Consider the following 19042-nt stretch of genomic DNA (forward strand, 5'->3'; position numbering starts at 1 on the left):
AGGGCAGGGAGTTGAGGTGCAGGAGGGGTGCAACAGGGAGCTCAGGGCAGGGAGTTGGGGTGCAGGGGGCTCAGGGCAGGGAGTTGAGGGGCAGGGTATAGGAGGGGTTCGGGCTCTGGCCCGGCGCTGCTTACCTGCAGCGGCATCCTGCCTGCCCTGCCCCGCGCTGTGCCGCTCACCACATCCCTGCATGGCCCCTTGGGGGGGGCGGGGCACAGGGCTCCGCGTGCTGCCCTTGCCACGTTCCAGGTACCTCCCCCGAAGCGCCCATTGGCCGCGGTTCCCCATTCCCGGCCAATGGGAGCTGCGGGGGGGCGGTGCCTGGAGCAACGCATGGAGCCCTCTGCCCTCCCACCCCAACCCGTCGGGGCCCCAGGGACGTGGTGCTGTGCCGGCCGCTTCTGAGAGCAGCGCGGGGCCTGCGGCACCACAGGGGGCAAATCCCGCGGGCCGGATCTAGCCTGTGGGCATTAGGGTGTGCCTGGGCACCCCGTGTGCACGCTTACGGCAGTAATTCATTACCAAATACAGGGCATAGACTCCTGTATTCTTGACTTCTGTCAGTCAAGTCTGCTTTGAATTTCCTTTAGAAAGCATCCTGTTTGTAATATCTGCTCTCTGTCTTCTAGAGAAGACCATGAAGAAATGCCATTTGCACAGCCAAGTAGCTTTTCCTGCTGCTCGTTCAATCTGGCCTAGTCAGTGCATTAAACATACTCTTCTTTCCTAAATTCAAACCAAGCATTTGCAACTAAGATGTGACAAAGTTTATTTTAGTAGTGCTACAAATAGTCATTGGAGTACTAATCCAAGCAACTACTCGTTCCTCTTATAATTAGACCCTTTGAGACACCTAGATCTCACTGCTTACCACCTCTCCAGCAGATAACCAATGGGAATGTTGCCTGGAGAACAGTGGGATTTCACTAGACACTGCCTATTTGCATGTCTCTTGTGTGCATCTAGGCATGCAGCAAAAGATCTAACTTGGGTCTTAAAGTGAGGTGAGTGAACACTTTAAGATGACCAGAGAAGTCTGTTTTCTGAGACTGAATTTTTTGTCCTAGGAAGCTTCAAAATGGGACATTGGCTTGTAATGTGTTTAAAGAAAAACCTTCACTAGAACCCCATGGAAATAATAGGGGGAAGCACATTCCCTATATTCAATGGCAGAGAGAGACACAATCTGGTGGACTCCATTACCTTCCCCATCCAACATCTTGTACAGGAGTAAAATCATATGGATTTTTACAGCTTGTGGGGCCTCTATCTTCCAAACTTGCAGCTAGGATGACTGCAATTGGCATTTCAAAAGAGCTCTGTTTACTCTTCATAACTCAAGTGGAAGCAGCTTCGAGCTAAGATGAGTTTATAGCACCTTCTGGCTTGGCCAGTACAATGATCCTTTAAACTCTTTATAGTTTGTGGACCATAAATCTCTGATCTCAGTTGTGTGCACACACAGCTATTCCACTTGGAGGAACACAATGCCTAGTAAATGATCAAGCTAAAGGAATCCAGTGAACTAAGTTTATTTCTCTTTGTTTTTTGGTGTGAAGTGGCAAAAATGAAGAACTTGGAACTCTAACCATTATTTTTAGGTTGTTATATATTAGGAATTCCTTGTCCAACTCCTTTTAAACTTTGCAGGAATGTTCCTGGCCAAAGTAGAATTTAACATTACAATTTTGAGATGAATTTGAATTTTGTGAATTTTAGTAGGGAGACAGCCAAATAGGATTTTTAATGGAAACTTGGTTGCAGCTTAATAAACTGTGGGGAAGGTAGTGCTTGTGGGTGTTAATACTCAGTCACCTTTATAAAGAGGATAAATTGCCCTTGCAGAAAGTGCATCTTAATTCACCCACTCTACGTATGTCAGAGCGTTAAATCTACAAAGCTGAACCAAGGGAGGAGATAGTATCCAGAAGTTGCTTATCATGTTAGTCTGGTGGTGTTTTCCCAAGGATTGTTTTTTCCTTTTTTTGATACAGAAGGCCTGCAATACATTGGTTTGTCTGAAATATTTAGCAGTATCTTTACCCTTTATGGTCACCCTAAAGTCAAATTTTAAACCATATAAAAATTGAATAATTTTTACAAAAATAAAATTTTAGAGCTGAACGTCTATTGCTACTATAGTATGTGTGTCTGTCTGCCTCTAGTACTGTGCCTCTGAATTAAACATACTTCCTATTAGCATTCTTATAGTAAGCAGGATCCAAGAACTTGTTCTGTAAACCAGCATAACTTTCCATGTACTGATGTACTTTATTCAAGATACAAGGGGTGCTCGCTCACATCAGATCTTTTTTTAAATTCATGATATCAAAAAGGATTTACAATATCGTTGCTTGTTAAAATCTTTAAACTTAAACTAGATCAGTGATGTAGCAAACAATTTGATCAGTAAATGATATAATTAAAATCTGTCTGCATAGCTTTTAGGAATTTTAGATAGGATTTTTGGCTCATACAGTTAGAAGACCTAGTGACGAATTTGAGTTCTGGAGAGATACTTGCTACTTGTTCTAGTCTTGCCATTGGCTGCAAAATCAATATTCTGTAGCAAACTTCAGTGTCTTATGAATTCTTTCCATTGATGAGCTGAAACATACTGCTGTTGGACATAACTACAATGACCTAAAGATTAGTGTCTCTTATAGTCCACGGCTTTATATCTCTAAGGATGATGGGCTTCACTGCCCTGGGTGTAAAACTGGTATACTTTTTAAAGTGCTATGACTGTTCTGAGTGTTATACTGTAAGTCACAGTTGCTTACTTAGCTGTGTTTCACTTCTTTACAAGTGATGAGAAGATGACTCATGGTCAGCATCCTTTAAAAAATCAGCCTCCTTAAATTTAAGTAGCTGTTAATGACTAGCAAATTTTTGCATACTCGAAGCTATGTAAAGAAAATTTATACAAAAACATTTAAGATCCTAATCCATTTCATTGAATTCCACTGTAAAATAGGAAAGCCGTATCCCAGTGTATGTTAATCATGCAATGAGTGTGATCAAACTACAACTTAACTTGCAAATACCTCAATACCTGTGAAATTCTTTCATTTTAGACAAAAGGGCAAGATATAGTTCAAAGAAGTATACTAGGACACATCCTTCCTGAAGCAATGGTGTGTTATTTAGAAAACTATGAGCCAGAAAAATTTTCTGAAATTTTTCTTGGGGAATTTGACACTCCAGAAGCAATTTGGAGCAATGAAATGAGGTAACTATTTGTATCTATTTCCCATTAAATAGAGGTTCCAGTCTTTTGATTAAACTTGTATTAAATGCATACCATGTGATTTGACCAGGATTAGTTGGTATAGTATATTTTACATCTTGGGCAAAGAGGGCTCAGTGGTTCACTTCACTTAGCTATAGTAGCAGTTGCCTGTAGAAACTCTCTCCAGTGAAATGGATTTAGTTGTCCCAATTAAGTCTTTCTTTAGCCCTCTGTTCACATCATAAAGCCAGGAAACAACATGGCACAACAAAGTCTCTCTTCAAAAGAAGCCCATGGTACAAATATCAGTGTCATAGAACAGTTTACGCCATTTCACTTTAAATTCTCCAACAGTTTGCTTCATGCCTACGTCATGCTCAGTTAGTGTCGTCAAATGTTATTTGTCTCTAGAGTGTGACCATTCTTCACAGTTTCCTCTGTAAACTACATGGTGTTGCAAATCATATAATTCTTGTCTGGATATCATACCTCTCAGGTTGCTAGGGTATTTCCCATATAAAGCATGGAAAATCTTTCTAATTATATACCTTTTTTTATATAAATCTAAATCTTCAGTGTTAAAACAAATTTGAGACTGCTCTCAAATAGGCGAATAAGTAGGCAGAACTGTGTACACATCTTCTGTATTACTGCTTAATTTTTTTTGTTTCGGTGTCTTAAAATTAAAACCAGTCACATGAGATTATAGCACTGTAGTATCCCAAATTTCATAAGACTTTTAATCTGTTCAAGAAAATATGGCTAATTATGGGATATTAAACCCTTGTCAAAAATGCTTAGTAGTGTACTTATGAAAAGTACCTGACCAAAATCTTGTATTTGTATAATTCTTGATGTTTGCAATTCACAGGCGCCTTATGATCGAGAAGATTGCTGCTCACCTTGCTGACTTCACCCCTCGTCTTCAAAGTAATACAAGAGCACTCTATCAGTACTGCCCCATACCAGTTATCAACTATCCACAACTGGAGAATGAGCTGTTCTGTAATATTTATTACCTCAAACACCTGTGTGATACACTCCTATTTCCAGATTGGCCAATTAAAGATCCTGTAAGTCAGAAATCTTTCTACGCTTGTATATCCATAGCACATATGCACAAACCTAACAAAACTCAAACATTTCTAAAATCCAAAAAAACAGGAGTGATAAATTGTCTTAATAGTTGGCTTCAAACCTTGTTTCCTCCATAAACCTCAATATACTTTTTGGTTTACATCTGCAAGTCTTGAGCTCATGCCAAGCTGCTGTACTGGATCCAAACTTTGGGTCCCACGTGCTCTTTGCTTTCTGGGCTGGGCAGAGTTTAACTTTCTCTCTGCGCGTCTAGGCATACACTCCCGATACAGCCTCCATGTCTGACATTCCTGTTGCCAGTGGGGACCCTGCAGTCCTATTGCATAGACCCTAAAGTTAGCGCCAGCTCCCGCAAGCCTCACAGTAGCTGTTGCACATTGAGTTCTATCAAAGCTGTGGACCTGCTGTAACAACTTCTGCATGATGAACCAAAAATCAGTATTGGGTAAACGGGAATATAATTGAATTGTCCTCTGAATTCTTGATTATGGCATGAAAAAACTATTCTGCTGCTGTAACAATCAGATATGATTGCTCATACTTCCGTTTGTTTCAGCAACTCTTGGGATGTCTACACTGCAGTGTGAGTCTGGGGTTTGAATTTAGGCTCAAGGCCCCTACCCCTTCCATCTACACATAAACCTTACTAATCAGGGCTCAGTCCCAGGGGGTGGAGGGTCTGAGCCTGAGTCAAGCCGGAACCCAGGTTTACGCCATATCACTTTGCAGTTTGTAGAGATAGACCCACTGGGTTCGTGCTCTGGGACTCCACCAGAAATATTCCATGATCCCACAGGCCAGGTATCTTTGTCCTCTGGGCAGTTGAGTCTGGTGGACAGTCAAGTTTTCCCACAGTACACTACAAACAAAGGACTAGAGCAGCCAAATTTTGGGAGGATGCTAGGAAGTCTGGGATATGGGAGGTTGGACTTAGTCTGCCCACATAAAACAGTGTAGACACTGGAGCCCCAGGATGGGACACAGGGTTCAACAGTTCCTAACCTGCGGTTACAAATGGGTGTAGACACTCAGCCCCAGGTTAACAAACCCAGGGTAGGCTAACTGAGTTTCACTAACCCTGGGCTTAAAGAGACTAAGCCAGATAAGTAACCTGACAAACTCTTTTAGTAACTCTTCTTTTAATGCTTAAACTTCTAAAGCTTAACAAGAAACATAGACTTAGACTGCATAGATGGCTATTTCAACATTGACAGTTAACCCAGGTCATTGGCACCTCAGTTAGCCTAGCAAGGATGAGAGCATTCCCACTGCAAAGCCAAATCTGCATTACCATTTCTGCCCTCATGCATGTGCCTGGAAACGTAGCCCATGGTTCTTTGTGCTGAGATCCTGTAAGACTTACCCAGTAAATTGGGAGAGAACTTATTTATCCTTTCGGGGAATTGTGGGATGGACACTGGAGGACTGCTGACTTGAATGATTTATTTATTTTCCCCTGTGCCCTCAATACAAAGTAGACCAGTTCCAGCTTGACTTAGAACAGAGCCTGGGTTGTAGCCCATCCCATACAGCCAGGTAAATTGGCCTGTGCTTAAAGTGCCTCTAAAAAGCCAGGTCAGAGGTTTTTCATTTGTGAATGGTAGTGGGGTTAAGGCTACAGTGCAGTATACATATGATATTCTCTTAGTCTTTGCAGTTCACCTCACTTGGACAATGAAACTAAAGATCTTGTATAGTCACTTATTCCTCATATGCAGAGGAATGTTTGGTTGTCTTAAATTACTCATTGAAACTTACAATATGTAAATGTTTTCATAATTTTAACTTAAAAGTTGCAACAAAGCTACTTGGCAGAGTTCAGTCTAATATATCTGGTAGCTGATTCCTAGCATTTGATTACTAGCATTAATTTAAAAATATCACTTTAGTGCTAGAACTCTGAGGCTAACCTTAACTTACTCATGTACAAAATATCTAAATGGAATTCCCCAAACAAAAATGAAGACCTACCAGGTTTTTCAAGTACAATACACTTTCTAGAGCTCTGTCCACTCCAAATTTAAATGTAACACATTTTTAAGAACGGAAGATGGCAGCATGGAGCAAAATCAGAATCCCAGGGTGCCTCAGTTAAGGATAAAAACTACCTTAGAAAGCATTTAAAATAGGAGTATCTAAGTAATGTTACATTCTAATATTAAAAAAATTTCACCTCTGCATTAAGTGAAATTATATATATATATATATAAATAAAGCATTTAGCCACAAACTGGAAAACAGCTTTATTTGCGAGCAACTCAAACAGGCAACATTGCCTGCGTTCAAATCAACTAATATACAAATTTCCAGTGATTTGTTGGTGGAAAGATTAGATTAAAATAGTTAGCCCCATAACCAAGAGCTTCACGATATCTGAATTCCTTGATAGTACTGCTTCAGTATCAAGTGCTGACAATTATGTTTGACACTGGCCATAATATCCTTAATGGATTTTAATTAATTTCAGGTTAAATTGTTAAAAGATACTCTGGAGGCTTGGAAGAAGGAGGTAGAAAAGAAGCCACCTACAATGTCAACAGATGATGCTTATGAAGTTCTTAACCTTCCAAAAGGACAAGGACAGTAAGTTGCCATAAAACTTACTAAAACAAAACTCAAGCTGATATGTAACTGCTACATTGTTTTATATCATAAGTTACTCCAGATAAATTGAAATTTTGAACTCAGCGTATGGTACCCAAAGCTGGAGACCTCTGAAAACCAACTATCAGATGACATTGTATTTCAGGCATTTAAATTATACTAAAGACGGAAGCAACCTTTATTCAGCAAGGAATAAATGCTGAAAAAATCCAAAACTCTTTGATTTGATATTAGGCTAATCTCTGTATCTAAAAAGTGGTGCTTCCATTAATTTGGAAAAAATGTCTGTTTCAGTCTTGAGCTCATGCCAAGCTGCTGTACTGGATCCAAACTTTGGGTCCCACGTGCTCTTTGCTTTCTGGGCTGGGCAGAGTTTAACTTTCTCTCTGAGCGTCTAGGCATACACTCCCGATACAGCTTCCATGTCTGACATTCCTGTTGCCAGTGGGGACCCTGCAGTCCTATTGCATAGACCCTGAAGTTAGCGCCTGCTCCCACAAGCCTCACAGTAGCTGTTGCACATTGAGTTCTATCAAAGCTGTGGACCTGCTGGTTTATTGTTTCCCTCTTTTGGGACTACATGACTATAAGCAAGTATATACAACCTGCAAAGTTTTCTAAACGCACATCCTTTATTCCGAGAGAAATCGTAAGATTTACAGATCCATGCAAAAATAAGTATCTGCAAGCAAAATCCTTCCTTTCGTTTCCTCACTGCTCTGAAAGCTCTTTGGGCTTTGGTCAGTCCTTCCAGGGTCCCAAGACCCTCCTCTCTTTTCCTTCCTCCTGCCCACTCTTGCTTTCTTTTGACCCTCCTAATCAGCCTCAGACTGTCAGTGATGGCTTGCAAGGTTACCAGCTCACCTGGATGGACTGGCTTCTGTGGGTGGTAGCTAGCTCATAGTCCATAAGTACTTGTATTTGAATAGGAGACCCACTAGGATAATGAGCCTTGATTTGTTTTATTCAGTGTCTGTCAATGCCGTTTGGAAATTTTCAGTCCAGGGTGGAGTCAGACTACAGGGAAGGCACAGTAGTCTTGCAGTGAAATGGTGCTCACAACTAAGTGGAGTTGGTAGTCTGATGTAGATAGCCACAGCCTGGCAACAAGGCTATTTTGCCACCCCAAATTCAGTCATTGGAGAATACTTTTAAAGTGAATAGTGCAGTAATAACTATTTTGTAATCTTATTCATAGCAATCAGAACTAATTGAGATTCACAGGACTTCTGTGTCTTTGGGAGGAGCTCTCATGAAGACACAAAGCTCCTCCGTTTTTGACTTTTTCCCCCCTTCAGAGCTGTACACATGGGCAGAGCTCTGCAAGAGTCTTGGAGCTGAGGACACAGACCTGCCATTGCCATTGAACCATGCCTTCATGTCTGACTCTCTATCTGTAGTAGCAGAGAGGGAGTCCTGGGGCAGTGGGAGTCGAGGAGGAGGAAGTCATGGAAGTTCTGTGGCCTGGGTCCTAGGACAGCAGGAGAGCAGGATAATTAAAATAAAATTATTTTAGCTATTTGAACAATTGTGGTGAGATTTTAGACTAAATTGTAATTATTTGATAGTTATGTGGTTGATCAAAATTATTCAAAGAATGATCTAATTTTTTTTAAATGCTTTGAATGTGAGAATTAAACTATTTAAGGATTATAAACATAATTACTGAACTCGGTTATAGAAGGTTCTACTTGGGTTAGGGTTTTTCCTGCAGCTAGTAAGGTGGTGGCTGTAAAAACATTCTCACATGGAACAATCTTTGCAGCTTACAAAAAATGGTGGTGAAAAAATAATTGGAAAACTTGGTACAAAGAGAGAGTGTCTGATATTTCTTGGATGCTCACTGTTAATTTTCTAGCTCTCTTTTATAGCCCTTGCACAGAAGGGAAATATGGGCGGGGGAGGGGGGGAAATTAGGTGGGGAGAATTCAGACAGTAACAGGAAGTGGATGGCAGTTTCCACCTCTTGAGGTGTAAGGGCAAGTCTCCTGAACAGCGAGGAAGAGATGTGCATTAAAGGTTGACTTTTCAACCTGAAATTATCACACTTTGTAGATGAGTTAAAAAGTCAAGATAGACTAAAATGTGATATCTTTTTAAAAAATCTAAAGATTTGGGGGGAGGGTCTGAATCATGATTTTTGATTTCTAGAGGTCGGTAGTTTTGAAAATGTAAATTTGTTCTTATTCACTTTTGGTATGAGAATTTATTATCTTATTGACATGTTTTATATATAACATGAAATTCTCTATCTGCATCTGACAGGCATGATGAGAGCAAGGTCAGAAAAGCCTACTTCAGGTTGGCACAAAAATATCACCCTGATAAGAACCCAGAAGGGAGGGTATGTATTGTACTATGACTTTAGTTTACACTGAGACTTTTTTGAGATTATGGTTTAATGGGTTTGTCTGATTTTTAATAAATATTTACATTGGTAGAGTTTTCAGAGCAAGTCACTTTCTTCCAGAATACACTTGCACAAACTCTAGAGGTTCATAGCATTTTATCTGGAATACTACACACTTATTAAAAACATTTTCTTCAGAGGGACTCGGAAATAACAAATAATCTCATTCCATCATGCCAGGAAATGACATGCTCTGCATATAATCTTGTGGGTTTTTAAAGGATGAGGCATTTAAATAAAGATAATGTGTAACTTTCTTTACAATAACTACCAGACCTATGTCTGAAAAAATTGCACTCTTACAGCCCTCTTTTCCACTCACTTGATTCTGCGGTGAAGCCATAATGCTAACTTTGAAATATCACCGGTTTTTCATTGATAAGACTAAGTGCAGGATTACACCTTCATTGAAAGACTTAATAGAAAAAAACTGATCTGTGAACCAGAAAAATATTCCTATAGCAGCATACTCAGATACTATTTTTCAGAGTTTTCTCCGATGTGACACTCCCTTGAAATTTCATTTGCAATGGTATAATATAGCTAATGTCGTCATTTACCAATTCAAAATCAAAATAGGGAAAATAGGTTGAAGCGGCAAGTGAGTTTTGAGACTTGGTAAATACTCAGCTTTTGTTAAGTAACAGCTTGACGTTGTCCATATTGTTATCTGCAGGATATGTTTGAAAAAGTGAACAAAGCATATGAGTTCTTATGCACAAAATCGGCCAAAGTGGTGGATGGCCCAGATCCAGAGAATATCATCTTGATTCTGAAAGCTCAAAGCATCCTCTTCAACAGACACAAAGAAGGTGGGCATACTGACTCAGAAATATCACTTCCACTGTATTTCTCAGAGCAGCTTTTTGAAGCTGCTTTGAGTTATTAATGCATTAATTTTGAAATTTCTTTTCATGAAATAGTGAAAATACAAAAAATTCATGAAATGTGGAAGCTTCATATTTAACATAGTAAAAGTTAAATAGAAGGGCTTTTTATCTAGTTTCATCTTCCTCTCTACACTATCATTAGGGCCCTACCAATTTCATGGCCGTGAAAAACATGACTCGGAACCTTGAAATAGGATCATGAAATAAGCCTTTTCCCATGAAATCCGATGTCCCCTTGTTCCTAGGAATGCCCCAGCAAAGAGGGCTCCTAGTTCCGGCTGGGCTGGGGAGGGACAGGACTTGTCCATCCTCTGCACAGCTGCTCAGGTGGAGTGGGGGAGACCAGATCCACCTTCGGGTGCCTCCCCTTGCTGCAGGGTGCTCTTGGACTGTGCAACAGCCCCAGAGGTTCCTGCAGCTGGAGGAGGCTTGTGGACGTGGGTCCAATCTTCCCTTCTTCCTAAGAGTGCCCCAGAAAAGGCGGCTCCTAGCTGCTAATCTGGGCAGAGCTGGGGCAGGATAGGACTTGCTTTGTCCCTGCAGGGCTGCTCTTGGGTCTCTCTCCCAGCTGCAGATAGCTCCGCACCCCCTCTTCCCCACTCTGTCCAGCTCTGAAGGCAGCACAGAAGTGAGGGTGGCAATCCCATGACCCCCCTACAACAGGTTTGCAACCCCCACCCACAATTCCCTTTTGTTGGGACCCCCACGGTTACAACACTGTAAAATTTCAGATTTTAACATCTGAAAACATGAAATTTACCAATTTTCAAATCCTATGGCTGTGAAATTGACCATAATGGACCATGAATTTGGTAGGGCCCTAACTATCATACTTTCTTGTTGATACCCAGTAAAGATACCCAGATATCTAGTAAAAATCTGATAACAGGAAATATAGTAACTTCTGTGTCATATCTTGTCAGTGGTGGACCAAGACTCACTTTCACTGTGCTGGAAACTCTCTAGTCAAATAATAATTGGTAGTATTGTAATTGTGACTGAAAAGTCATTTTATTCAATTAACATTTTCAGGTGCTTTGAAATAGCAGGAGATGGCAACAAGGCTGAAGGTGAACATTTAGCAATACAATTTGTTACGTGTTTGCCTGTTTTTGAAAATCACTAATGAAGAAAAGAGACTTTTTTCATCAGTTAAATGTCTGACTCTTGCACTCAAAGGTCTCTTCTTCTCTGGCAAGACTGAAAGTTGAGTTCTCAAAGAAAACTTTTTAGTACTTACAAAATGTCCCTTAAATAGTTCTAAACATAAAAGTAGTGCATGCTGCACATGTGCAGTGTGACTTTCTCATTCTTAAATGTACTAAGATTCTCTGTCCTGTTTTACTGTTTACTCAAATAGTCCAAAGGGAGTTGAAAACTGACTGCATCCTTCTGGTCAGGGCTCCCCTGCTGTTGCATAGTCCCCAGGACGGGTAGAGACTGCATGTACCAGCTCCAACGCCACCCTCCTCCTCTGCAGTCTCTAGCAGGGAGGAGAGATGACTAATGTGGTCTAATAATTATTGACTAACGATCTTGGGAACCCATTGCATTACCATGTATGGTAACTTAAACCACAAACATCTTAGTTGTATAAAATACTTTGTATGCAATATGGCATGTTGCTTGGGGTACTACAGCTGTATCTCTTGACTTGTGTGGAAAAGGTCACCCATAATATTCAATTAGATGTATTAAGCCAAATACTACATTAACATATAGATTGTCATGTTCTATAGCAAATTAAAAGTTTTGTTTAGAATTGCACTTAAGCCCATCTGAAACCCATTCAGAGGGTTTGATGCCTTATGTGAGAAGGTGATAGACTCAAGTTTCAGCAGTCATTCTGTAACATTAAATATAAAGAACTTCCCAACCTTCCCAATTTAGTGTTCCCTTACTAAAACTGACTCGATAACGTTAACAGTTAGTTTAAGTTTTTCACGTAATTTCTTGAAGTAGGCTACACATATGCTGTGAAAGACGGCAGACTGGTTTGTGCATTACTAGAAAATCTCAAGGGCTACAGAAATAATCCTACTTGTCAGATGAGCCAACCTTGTGTTCACGCATAGCTTGGCTCTGAAGGAGGAGAAAACATTTTGTGAAAGAGTAATTTAGTAATCTGAAGCAGATCAAGATAAAATTCTCAGCCATTAACTAGCAGTGTCTAAATGTGTATCAGATTTGCTACATTTCAGTTTCTGTTTATCCTTCAGATTTGAAACCTTACAAATATGCAGGCTATCCCATGCTGATTAAGACCATTACCCTAGAAACTTCAGATGATCTTCTGTTTTCCAAGGAATCTCCTTTGTTGCCTGCTGCTGCAGAGCTGGCTTTCCACACAGTCAATTGTTCAGCACTTAATGCAGAAGAACTGCGGAGAGAGAATGGAATAGAGGTAAACCCAAAGAAACTCATAAGCACATCTGTTTTCACAGCTTGTTTGTTGATGGTTACTACTTCTTGGATAATCAACTGAGGAAGGGGGGGGGGGAACAAAATTGATGGTGTAGTGTTAGCTGCACATTTGCCCACTTCCTTCCTGCAAGAAACATTTTCATTGTTTCTTCTGAAATGGGAGGGGGGTGGAGGGCAGTAGGGATCTCCTTTATGGAGCAAACTAATTCATCCCTCCACAAAGTGGCTTTGAATTGATTTACATAACATTCGTCTTCCAGAACAAGTTCTAGTGGCTGTTGCATGGAACGGCACTGTCTGTAGTGGGCTTCTGTGTTGTGCTTGTTTTGTGCACACAAAAAAAAAAAAACATAAAAAATAAATAGTGACTTGCTTTAAAGGGTGGGAGCAAACCATTTGAGGATGGTTTGGTTATTCCAAATGAATACTCCTCAATAGCACATCTGGGAGAAGAGGACACCACTATAATTATAAGTGCTTGTATTAAGAATCTTCTAAAAACTCCCTTTAAGCTATGATGGCAGTGTGAAATGGCTAGATATTTCAAGGGAGATCATCTTTACATGATGGACAATTCATGTGAAGTAGCGTAAATCTCCCTTTATGGATGTAAAATGTCCTTATGAAGCCCAAACAGCAAAAGCAAAATCGTTTTGCTGCATAGGACAGCTGTTAAACCATAACAGGAGTTAATAGATTTACAGACCTGTGCAGGCTTTATTGAAACAAAGCTTGTAAAGCTACACTTTTTGCAGAAAGATACTTCCTTTAGGCTTATGATGAATTCTAACCCTTACAGCTTTTTAATCCCTAAAGGTGTTGCAAGAAGCATTTAATCGTTGTGTGGCAGTCTTGACTCGCTCCAGTAAACCAGATGACATGTCTGTACAGGTAAGTAATACAGAAATTGTAAAATAGTACTTAACAGTATGTTGGGCCATACTTTTTGTACCATTTTCTTAAGAGGCTTTGTGCAGCTAATACAAAGGTTTTTTTGAAATTTGCATGTCCTCCTGTTCAAGGGATATGCAGTACATTACATTAATTGTGTGGTTTAGGAAAGTGTTTCTGTTTGTAGGTATGTGGGCATATAAGCAAGTGTTACAGTGTGGCAGCTCAGTTTGAGGAGTGCAGAGAAAAGATCACTGAAATGCCTAATATCATCAAGGATCTCTGTAGAGTGCTATATTATGGCAAGGTAAGATCTCCTGACTTACTACCTAAGCTGTTGTAGTTTCTTGTTTTATATTTAAGTGTTGTTGTAAATACAGTACAAAAAATGAGCCACTATATGAGACTAATTCTCAAAATAAGTTTTATAAAAACTGTTTTGTTAATTTCCCAATAGTACAGATACTTGCAGTCTGTCTGACACAAATAAAAGGCTTGGTCCACACACAAACTTGCACTGATTTAACTAAAGGTGTAATTTTTTTTTAAACAGGCTTAATTAAATGGTGCGAATTCCCTGTGTAGATTCTTATATACATTTAGCTTGCACCTATAAGTTTTATTATATCTAGCTTATATTGCTTTTTTTCACCTTTAAATTCTGTCTGTAAATTACAAGATGCAAGCTATACCCAGACAAGTCTGGTTTAAACAGATCAGATCATCTACAGCAGGTTTTGCATTAGTTTAATCAGATTGGTTTGAAAACCAGTGCAACTTGTGTGGAGACAAATCCATACATTCTGACTCCAAGTATTTCCACTTAAATTTAAATCCTAGTCTTTGGTTCTACTGTTCTTGTACTTCCCTATCTACCAATTACAGTAGATGAAAATGCTACCTGTCAGAATATTTCTCAAATTGGTGAGAAGGGAGTAGTGGGTCACCATCCTGGCTTACCTTCCACACGTGGGCCAAATTCTGTTCTGTTTCACAGCTCTAAAAACCAGTAACTCCATGGGTTTTAATGGTATTACTCTGAATTTAAAGTTATGTAACAAAGCAGAATTTCACCAGTAACTACTTATTCAATTACCTAGGCAGACTAACTGTCTTTATTTTTACTCTAATATTTAATTTTACTTTGTCTTCTATAAGTAGAAAAAAAATCTCAAGTCTAAATTCCTTTAGCTGGTGATTTAAAATAGCATTGCTGCACTAGGAAGAAAGTGGCACATCTGATATAAAGAACAAAATCTAAAGCTCTGACTTAAAACACAAAAAGAACTCAATGGTAAACCTTCAAAAACTGGCCTACGAAATCCAGAGCTGGTATAATTACTTGAGGTTACTTCTACCTTACTTTGAATATTGAAAAGAAACGTAATCAGCTGAGAATGTAGTAAAAGTATTTGGGGTGACATCCATTTGAAAGCTCTTCCAAAACACAGTAGAACTTAAAGATTTTACTTTCCATTAAACAGATCTTTGCAGTACTTAGTGCAGTCTATCAATTAAGAACTTCATGTGAAGTGCTTGAGCTAGTCCACTATTAGACGGCTCCTACAGAACATCACTGTAGAAGTAAATGTATATAACTATTCTCTTTTTAAAGAGCTATTTTAGATGAGCTCTTCAAAATTTGATTTCTAAAAGGAAGTATAGAATAAGTTTTGTTCAAAATGTAATACAAATCAACAAATATGTCCATGCTGAGCAATGTGGAAGAATTGCAGACTAGAGCCTATTAAAGCAACTTGTAGCAGAAGAAGTCCATCTTGATTGCACTGCGTGCAGGGGCGGCTCTGTTTTTTGCTGCCCCAGGCACGGCAGTCAGGCGGCCTTCGGTGGTGTGCCTGCGGGCGGTCCGCCGGTCCAGTGGATTCGGCAGTGTTTCTGCGGGTGATCTACCGGTCCCGCAGCTTCGGCGTACCCGCCGCCAAAACCACGGGACCGGCGGACCTCCCGCAGGCATGCCGCTGAAGGCCGCCTGACTGCCGCCCTTACAGCGACCGGCAGGCCGCCCCCCGCAGCTTGCCGCCCCAGGCACGCGCTTGCTGCGCTGGTGCCTGGAGCTGCCCCTGACTGCGTGAGGGAAAGCAGGATATTAAATGCAAAAAGTCTGACCCTGCTGTGTTTTTTTGCTTCTGAATACAGTGAAACCTTTATCAAAACCCTGGTTAACCAAAACTCAATTATTTGAAGGTCACATGTGGAGCTGAGAGGTAACCAGAATATCCATTCTGCTGAAAACTTCAAAATGTTTTTGTTCTGAAGTGGAACAAAGTCAAAAATGCAAAATTTTTCCACAGAACAGATTTTTGGAAGAACCCTAATTTCCAGATGCCTGACTGGCTCCTTGCCTCCCTAGTTCCCACACAAGGACAGCTTGACACCAGTCACTCCAGCTGCTGGCCAGCTGCACAGGAGACTGGGCTCTGGAGAGGCACTGCTCCCCAGCAGCTGGGCAGGAAGGCTGCAGAGGATCTTGGGAGCTGGCTGACCTAACTGAGCAGGCAGACAGCCCAACTGCCTGGCTTCCATTAAATCAGGATTTTGACAGAAAACTGTTCTGTTGGAAAATTTTCAACCAGCTCTATCCATATGTCCCCTGAAGCTTTATGTAGATGCTTATGCTGAAGTTGTGAACACTGTAAGCCTTTTTTTCTCCCCCCGTAGACTTCAAATTTCATCAGTTTATTCAGATCCTTAGTATCTCGCCCATTATATTAAGCTAAGAGATTCAAAATCTTAAACATTGTTCCTGTTGATGAATTTGCTGGTATGCTATTTAACTTTTTCCTTTAGGTTAAAATTTTCCTCAGTCACCAAAAATACTGAATACCAGTTCTTTCATTCCTCAGAACATTCCACGAGTGGCTTCCTTGGGAGTGGAATGTGTCAGTTCATTTGCTGTCGATTACTGGCTACAAACACATTTGTTTCAAGCTGGAATTTTGTGGTATTTACTCGGTTACCTCTTTAACTATGATTATACACTAGAAGAGAGTGGCATTCAGAAGAGTGAAGATTCTAATCAGCAGGTAATATTTATGAGCAACCTATAATTGACTCTATTTCAGACTTTAAGATGGATGTTGGTTACCGTCTCTTGGGAGGTGGTAATGTATTTCCTGAATAATAATGCTTAAACTTGTTAAGTGAATTTGTTTCTGTTGACTGTACATACAAGTTTCTCTTGTAATTGAATTTGTTGGGAATAGATTATGGAAGTGCCAGTTAAGACTCATTAGTTGAGGTTCAGTTTTTAGCTTGTATAGCACAGATTCAAACTCTGTTAGGTATGAAAAATGCAACATTTCCCCAAATTACATGACTGAGTTAAAAATTACTTCCATCTAATCTGGAACCATAAATGCTAAAATGCTTTAACTGTAACAATATGATAATTGTATGGTGTCATACAGGGCAGAGTGAATATGATTTGGGTGCCCTAAATGTGCATTTCCATATTTTGTTAAAATTTCTTAAGCATAACCATGTTAACTCTGAATTTTCTAGCTTACAGTGCTTGGTTTTGGGATAATTACAACATCCCTGTAATGTATATTACAATAAATCAATATATTATTGATGGCGTTAATTTTTTTATGGGAATAGATAAAATGATGTGATCAAGATAGGCCATAAACATTATTATCCACCTATAGTACAGATTTTCCCAGTAGAAAAATAAGCAGGAAAATACTAGATGCAGATAGTCCAGAACTGAAGAAGTAGCTTGCTAGTTGTCAGAAGCACTACTTTTATCTTTAAAAAAAATCCCTCATAGATTAATATTAGCACCATAACAGGCTCCTTCATAGCAGAATTGTAGAACTTCAACTGGTTGTAAAACCTGTGGGTCGGGATCAGCTCAATGAGGAGCCTTGCCAGGATGCAAAAAATACCCTCTTTTAGTGCACTGTTGAATCATTCTACAAAGGTTTACATATCTCATAAAAATATGTCTTTGTTCTAGAAATGGCCATTCTTTGGTCAAATATCCCCTTAAATTATGAATTAAGAAATGTTCATGTCAGTTTAAAGCCCCAAATTCATCTAGTGTTTTCTTCATGGGCTTTACACATGTAGATGCAGACAAACTATATTGGTGTAACATGTCAAAAACTGTTAGTATCTCTTGCGGTTCTGCAACACCTAGTGCTGTGCCCAGATGTATGCATATTTCTGTCTGTCAAGGTTGGCGCATAAACAAGAAGTAAACTAAAGGGAACTGAATTTGCTTATGATCATGCAAGGCATTAAAAAAAAAAAAAAAAAGCATTGGACAACTTATTTTCAAGAGGTGGTTTTTAAAAAGGTAGTTGATATTTCTCTTTAGCCAGCTTCAGGTTTCTGTTCAAGTTCAATAATAGGATTGATCTTTTTAAAATGTATGTATTTTTCATTTACAGGAAGTAGCCAATAGTCTCGCCAAACTCAGTCTTCTTGCTTTGAGTCGTCTTGGAGGGTATTTGTGTGAAGAACAAGTTACACCTGAAAATCCAACAATCAGGAAAAGCTTGGCTGGAATGCTGACACCATATGTTGCAAGGAAACTTGCTGTGGCTGCTCCTATTGAGGTACAAGAATGTCTAAGGCTACCAAAGTGTTGACGTTATGTAAAACAAATAACGTACAAGAAATGATTTTTGTTTATTAAAACCTTACTTGTTAGCCACAGTAACAAATAAACCAGAGCAGCCTGACTACTGAGAAATGAAGTGCAATTTGATAACCATTTCCCAGTGAAATGACTTGAAAACTTCTGATCTTTAGAACTGAACTCTACTGATTTTTTTTATGAATGTTTTTAGAACAGTACCTAGGTAACAGTGGCTATCTAGTCAATTTTTATTAAGTTTAAAAAAAATGAAGTCTTGAATTGACCAACGATGCAGGTGAACACCCTTACCCCAAAATGTACAGCACTTTGCAGCACAAAGATAGGAACAGAAAGTGAATTCAGGGGTTGCAGATGCCAAGGTTTGGGGTAGACAGCATGGTATTGGGAAACAAAAGCCAATGCAAGGGTAGAATTTAAAGACTATAGTGTTTAAAAGAAGGGAGCAACAATGTTACAGAAGGATAAAAGCCGCAGCAAAGGTGGAAGTAAATAAAATTATCAGAGTAAATTATGGGGTGGGTGGTGGGAGCATGGGAAGAAACATGAGATGAGTTTGTAGTTCGAGGTAAGTGACAAAGCAAACAATGTTTTATTTAAAAAAAAAAAAAAATAGTGACCAATATGAGTGTGGAGTAATACCAAAGATGCCGGTGGATTCTTGAGTCCTCTCACTTAAATGTGCCTTCCAAGTGTTCTGAAATGGATGTCACTTATGTGCGGGTGGGGAGCTGAGATGAGATGAGGAAGATGGCAAACCAGGCCTTGCAGTATGTGTATGGTGGAGACTATATAACCATTTGGAGGAAGAAAGGGAGAAGAGCCAGATGGAATGCTCCACAAAGGAAGTAAGGAAAGACACTCCA

General features: G+C 39.7%; 1 protein-coding gene across 4 annotated transcripts in view; it reads left to right on the forward strand.

Moving 5' to 3' along the window:
* Positions 1–19042, forward strand: part of LOC113409688 (dnaJ homolog subfamily C member 13) — a 101990-nt gene that overhangs the window by 60875 nt on the left and 22073 nt on the right. For all 4 annotated transcript variants that reach the window (XR_003899993.1, XM_026663860.2, XM_026663862.2 and 1 more), the window contains 10 exons: positions 3078–3232; positions 4104–4305; positions 6798–6913; positions 9200–9278; positions 10021–10156; positions 12454–12638; positions 13475–13549; positions 13737–13856; positions 16414–16593; positions 17968–18135. Coding sequence is in view for 3 of the 4 variants with exons in the window: in XM_026663860.2 (XP_026519645.1) it covers positions 3078–3232; positions 4104–4305; positions 6798–6913; positions 9200–9278; positions 10021–10156; positions 12454–12638; positions 13475–13549; positions 13737–13856; positions 16414–16593; positions 17968–18135 (1416 nt within the window). In the remaining variant the exon portion in view is untranslated. The remainder of the gene's footprint in view (positions 1–3077; positions 3233–4103; positions 4306–6797; positions 6914–9199; positions 9279–10020; positions 10157–12453; positions 12639–13474; positions 13550–13736; positions 13857–16413; positions 16594–17967; positions 18136–19042) is intronic.

This window comes from Terrapene carolina, unplaced genomic scaffold (genome assembly GCF_002925995.2).
Source record: "Terrapene carolina triunguis isolate 2854851 unplaced genomic scaffold, T_m_triunguis-2.0 Scaffold34021, whole genome shotgun sequence".
Classification (NCBI taxonomy): Eukaryota; Metazoa; Chordata; order Testudines; family Emydidae; genus Terrapene; species Terrapene triunguis.